We start from the raw sequence: 6,177 nt of genomic DNA on the forward strand, positions 1-6,177 counted from the left end.
GGGCCCGAAGAAGTCGCCGCTCACCACGGGTGCGTGGGGTTTGTGTGGCAGCTCTGTGCTCTGGCCTGTAAATCGCGGTGCCTTTGGGTCTCGGATAGCGAAGCGAGCGCTGTCGTTGTGAGGCCGTGCGCTGAGTGTGCTCAGTTGCTTGAGGGAACAGCCGGGTTTCCATGCTGTTAGCAGCTGAAGGTTCACAGGCTCCAGCCCTCCGTCGTGGTGCCTGGCCGGTCAGGCAGGACTCCTTAGGCTTGCCCAGAAGTTGGCTCAAGAGTAGGAATGCTCCCCTGTGCGCAGAAGAGAGTGTGGTGAAGATGAGGTCTTGTGTAAGTCCTCTGACGAGCTTTAAAAGAAGCACTTGTATGCCATCACCAATAATTCCTCCATAAGGACCCTATGTAGCATTGCTGTTCTTGCATTTCTCTCCAAAATTCCTGTAGCTAGCTAATCTACATGCGTTAATCATGCACAACTACGATACGTGATGAACCTGACTCAATGCTTCTCCGAACGCTTAGTCTAATTACAAAGTTGAAATAGAGAGGATTCAGCATCTTGAAAGCATCCTTAACGAATTCTCACATTGCAGAATAAAGTTTGTAACCTTTTCAGAATTTACATAGAATCACAGAATGGCCTAGGCTGGAAGGGACCTTAGAGATCATCTAGTCCAACCTCCCTGTCATGGGCAGGGACGCCACCTCTCGACTGGACCTGGCAACACATGGGGACCGAGCGGGAAGCACTCGCATTTTACAGTTGAAAAAACAAATAAAATACGAAGGCACCTTTCTGTCCAGACGTACTGAAGAATAGCAGTGATCCCTTTCCATTTATTTAGGCCCTCCAGATGAAGAGCCTGAGGTCTGAACAAATGTTTTGGAATGATTGTTGAAACACCACAGGTACAACTGTGCATTTTACAATGAGCACTATCAATATGAGGAGAAAGAGGATCATGGTTATCTTTAAAAATATATTGCCTTTTGGACCAACGTAACCTATTCAATATATAAATCACATTTTGCTATCTAGGGAAACTTGACAAATATGTTAGGAAAAGAGGAAAAGTTTGGCAAATCAAAACTGGATCCACTGATCTGATACATCTGTGTTATCTTTGTGATTTCACAAAGTCCTCAGAAATGAGTGCCTTGCCACTTTAGAAAAAAAAAAAAGACTGATGAACCAGAATACAGGACTGGAGTCTGTTTTAGCAAGTCATAATGACTGGCAGCAAAGTCAGGAGCAGGGTATGCAGTATTAGTTATTCTTTAAATATTACCACAAAACACCAGTCACATGGGTTTGTGCTCATCTGAAATAATATAATTTATTTCCCAGCTAGTTCTTCATTTCATTTGTTGAGGCAAAAAGCTTGGTAATTTCTTTGCTAGACAGTACAGTTAAAAATTCTTTTAAATCAACAACCATGGAAATCACTTATACTGGCAGAAAGATGCTTTGTGTGATTAAATTGCATCAAACTAGAAATGTAATTACTCTGATTAGAAAGAAGGTATTTTGCTTCCTTTGTGAGAGGTTAAAATAAATACCCTGATAGAATTTCAGTATAGCTTACCCTTTCCCTGTTCATGCACGTACTGCAGTTGTTGGAAATCTGAGCAACACTACCATGGTATGTTATAATCTTTTTTTCTTTTTTTCCCGTGTTCCTAAAGCTGAATTACAGATTGCTGAAGCCGTTGCTCTGGTAGATACCCTTCAGAACTGGACAGTTTTAGATAAAATAATTATTCCCACAAAAAATCCTGACAAGAAGTTTGTTTTCGGCAAAGGAAACTTTGAAGTTTTGACAGGTAAGGATGGACATTTTTCAGCACTGAATCATTCTAAATGGAAGTTTTCTGCAGCTGAACTGTTTAAGTATAGGTATGAAAGCTGAAGAGGAGGAGAATTTTATTTCTCTGTCATGCAGGTCTGCAAATGAACTTCAGGGAATTTTAAGGTTACAAAAGCAACATAGAGTAGAAATAGTCTGTATGTGAGGCACCTTAATCCCTGTGTTTGTGTGATTGATGTAACTGAAACTGGCAGCTGTTCTTGATGTAATACTAAACTAGAGCAATTACAGCTCTGAACAAAGAATATGGTGCCGTTTGGTATTTCATGAGCATTCTGCTCAGTGCAAAATGGTTTTATATTCTCTATATTTTAAAAAGCAAATTGACATTTAACACTGTATTTTGCAATGGTTATCCATCTTTTAGAAAAGATTAAAAAATTGCCCCATGTGACAGCTGTCTTCCTGAATGTGGAAAGAGTATCTTCAGTAACCAAGGTAACTAAATATATCAAATCGTATTCTCTACATCAGTATTGTTGAGAAGCTATTGATGTTTTGAGAAGTAGAGTCAGTTATGACTCTGAATTTGCAAATGGTAATATGTGAAGCCACCTGGACTGAGTTTTGTTGAAAGGAAATTTAATTCCTATTATGTTTGTCCTGTTGATACATGTGTTTCCAGCTCTCATGCATGAAATTTTCCAGCAGCCTAATAGCCATTTAGGGTAGACTCCACTCCTGCATTTGCCACTGGCCCTACTTAAAATTTTGGAAAAGTTACTCGAGGTCCCCTTCACAAAATGGAGGTGATAACACAGCTTTTGTTGTGAAGCATGTCAACATTTTCGGTTAGCCATACGCATGAGTTTCTATACCTATATGGATAGTGTTATTTTCCTTTAGTTCTCTGGATGTTGAATTGTACTTTGAATATGAGGTGTAAATTCAGAGGAAACTTATATTTCAGTGTTTCAAATATTTGAACTTTGATTCCTAACTCTTAAAAAGAAACCGTATTTTAGATGGATGGGTTACATCGAGGGGAATGAGCACGCTTGCCTTTTTTAACTAACACTGGCAGTAAAACAACAGGCGCATGTAAGACAGATGCTTTTCAAAATACACGCTTAAACAAACCGAAGTAAACACTTTCTAGGTTTTTTGCATTTATGACATCAAGCAAAGTGTGAAGTGCATGTAAACTGCAAGCAAACATTAATGCTTTGCTGGTAGTTTTGAATGCTTTCCCTGATTATAATACAAGTGGTAAATATCACTAATAGATAGTTCAGAATCACAGAATCATCGGAGTCGGAAGGGACCCCTGGTGATCATGTAGTCCATAGTAATCTTGAGCACTTCAATTTACTGATGAAATGGAAGCTGAAAATGTTTCATTTCAGTTTTCTAGTTTTTATTCACTAATTTATAATGAGTTCATTTCGTACTAGATCTGCTAAAAAAAAAACTTTTCACAAATCTAGACCTTAAGAGCAATTTAACAGGGTCAATTTGAGAAAGTATTTAAGAACACGTATCAAACAAGCATTCTGAATTTTGAAGGTGCGTATTTTAAGTGTCTTGCTGAATCAGAGCAAGGATGAGGTTTGTTGTTTGAGTTTTGATTGGTTGGGGGGGTTAGAGTATGTGAAAAGCTGATATGGAATAGTTTTTCTGCCTTCCTCTCTTTCAGTTTATTTTTTTTTCAATTTTGGTAATCTTTTTTTCTTTTCCTATGTTGTCCAGCGTTTCATAATAATTTTTCATGAGGACTTAGCCACTGAGATTCTTGCTTCTGATCTATGTTGTAAGAGCTGTTGCAAGAATCCGTTAAAGACAACAGAAAGATTCTTGCTGAGTTTAATGGGCCCCAACCTGAAGTTCTACCTCTAAATTCACTTTATCACCTTTTTTCATGGTCAACCAAATTTTGCCTTTGTGTGCTCATGCGTTGGCCACCCATTGAAATGAAATCCTGAGATCCTTTACATTCAAGTGTCCGTCAGCTAACTGTAACTTAGTGCTCTGTAGGAGTTGATCTACAGATACCGTGGCAGAAAGAAAACATCCATGTTATTTTGTCTTACATGGCTAAAGAAAGAACTAGAAGATGCCTGGGGCGTGAAAGTCTTCGACAGATACACAGTTGTACTTCACATTTTTCGTTGTAATGCCCGGACCAAAGAAGCAAGACTTCAGATAGCATTGGCTGAAATTCCACTTCTCAGGTACCTTGAGCTATGCAAATTGCATACTGATACTTAAGTAGTGACTTTCCTTACAGTTACAAAACTGGTAATACTGTACTGTAAAGAAAAATGACACCATTTTAGTGCTTGTGTGGTGTCCTCCATGACTGATTAGAGCATAGAAGGATTTGCTGTAATGTCATTGTTTTGAGCTTCTGCCAGTACTGGCAGGCAAAACCAGAAAGTGTTCAATAGATAATTTCACAAAATACATTTCTCATGTAAAGCTCCTGGTTCTTTCTAACACAGAAGATGGATTGCAAGAATGTGCAGGAATTCGATATGTGTATCCTTTATATAATACTGATGGGTTTAATAAGGAAACCTATAAACAAGGAAGATTGAAGATCTTCATTTGTACCTGAATTTTCCAGATTGCTACGTTATGTGGCATAGAAATATTTGTACATGGCAGTCATGTGAGTTGCGTGGTTGTATCGGAGAGATCTTTGGCTCTCTGAAATTTCTGAATAGCCATTATAATTTGCTAAGAGAGTTGCACTCTTTTTCAGACCACACCTGAGGACCCAGGAAAAGATGGGATTTTTTTTTACCAGACTTCTCGCCTTGAGCACATTTTATTTAGAGCTCTCTCATTTAGTATTGTTATGTGTGCTATTAGAATATCACTACTCCTTCACATTCATTAGGCATTTTAGGGTAGCTTGATCAGAGAAAACTGCTTCTAATTAACTGTTGCTCCACTACCAGGTCAAATCTGAAGACCGAGGTGTCTCAGCTAGATCAGCAGAGAGGTGGATCGAGATACATCATGGGCTCGGGTAAAGACTAAATATTCCCAAGAATGAGAGGATTTTTTTTTTTCTCCAAAGCATTTAAACTAATTTAATTACATCTTATTTTATTTGGAGGCAGATGTGAGGAAAAGCTGTTTTGAGTTCTGCAGCTAATTAAGTGAATGTACAAAAATTTTGTAACTTAAATAATAAAGTTTTGATCTGTGCAGACTTAGTAAGTGACTTTGGACAGACTTTGCTGCCACAGAGTTTGTCCTAAGTGTACATGGTTATACTGGAGTGCTTTGCATATGTTTTAATAATTTCTTATCTCTCTGAGTCTTAGGTAAGAATACATAGTTTTAGTTGCTTATTTTTAATTTCATAGAGACTAGTGCTAAACTCACTTGATTTCCAAGTGCAGAACACCAGTTGGTTTAGTGTTTCTCTTGTAGACTATTCTGCCAGTTATTCATTTGTATTTTTCAGGTGAAACATTCATGGAGACGCAGAGTCGTATCTTGAAAGAAAAAGAACTTAAAATTAGGAATGCCCTGGAGAAACTAAGGAGAAAAAGGTCTTTACTTAGAACTCAGCGCAGAAAACGCCAGTTTCCAATTATCTCAGTCATGGGCTATACTAATTGTGGTAAGCAAAAACTTATGAAATTGTTACACAACAGAGTTTACATTGCCTAATTTTAATTAGAAACTTTAGCCAGAATCTCATTTCAGTGTGAATAGGCTTCATATTTTAATTTGTTTTTAAATTGTGTTATAAATATATGCCAAGTAGGATATAGTTAGGAAAGCAAATCATGCTTGTAGTTAGATTTTATGGGAGTTTTTTTCAGTCTTGAAGACATGTTTTGGAGAAATGCCTAGCACCTATTGTACCAAAAGGATTTTGTATATAATGCTGAAGACTGTACTTTTAGTGTCGCTTTATATGAATCACTATTGCTTGATCAGAATGGGTAGAGAAGAGTATGTGAGTGTTAGATCACTGTGGATGCTTGAGGTATGGAAGGAAAAGGCAGCAGAGTTGGCAGTTGATCAGACAAATGTGGTTTAGAAGCACTGCAGCTTTTCATTGATTCACGTATAGTATTCTAAGAAGTTTTCCTGAGAGAATCTAAATAAAGGTTTTTTCTATATTTTTTTAATAACTTACACAAGTGAATTCATACACAAGACATAGAATCATAGAACAATTCAGGTTGGAAAAGACCCTTGGGATCATCAAGTCCAACCATTGACCCTACACTACAAGGTCACCCCTAAACCATATCACCCAACACCACATCTAAACGACACTTGAACACATCCAGGGATGGCAACTCAACCACCTCCCTAGGCAGTCTGTTCCAGTGTCTGACCACTCTTTC

At 38.0% G+C, this 6,177-nt stretch overlaps 1 protein-coding gene across 1 annotated transcript in view; it reads left to right on the forward strand.

Moving 5' to 3' along the window:
- Positions 1-7: 7 nt before the first annotated feature.
- Positions 8-6,177, forward strand: part of GTPBP6 (GTP binding protein 6 (putative)) — a gene marked incomplete at its 5' end in the record, with an annotated part of 10,329 nt that continues 4,159 nt past the window's right edge. Inside the window, 6 exons of the mRNA XM_009867969.1 lie at positions 8-29; positions 1,680-1,817; positions 2,229-2,299; positions 3,902-4,032; positions 4,765-4,835; positions 5,280-5,438. Of these exons, the coding sequence (XP_009866271.1) occupies positions 8-29; positions 1,680-1,817; positions 2,229-2,299; positions 3,902-4,032; positions 4,765-4,835; positions 5,280-5,438 (592 nt within the window). The remainder of the gene's footprint in view (positions 30-1,679; positions 1,818-2,228; positions 2,300-3,901; positions 4,033-4,764; positions 4,836-5,279; positions 5,439-6,177) is intronic.

The sequence above is a fragment of the Apaloderma vittatum genome, unplaced genomic scaffold (genome assembly GCF_000703405.1).
Source record: "Apaloderma vittatum isolate BGI_N311 unplaced genomic scaffold, ASM70340v1 scaffold19654, whole genome shotgun sequence".
NCBI lineage: Eukaryota > Metazoa > Chordata > Aves > Trogoniformes > Trogonidae > Apaloderma > Apaloderma vittatum.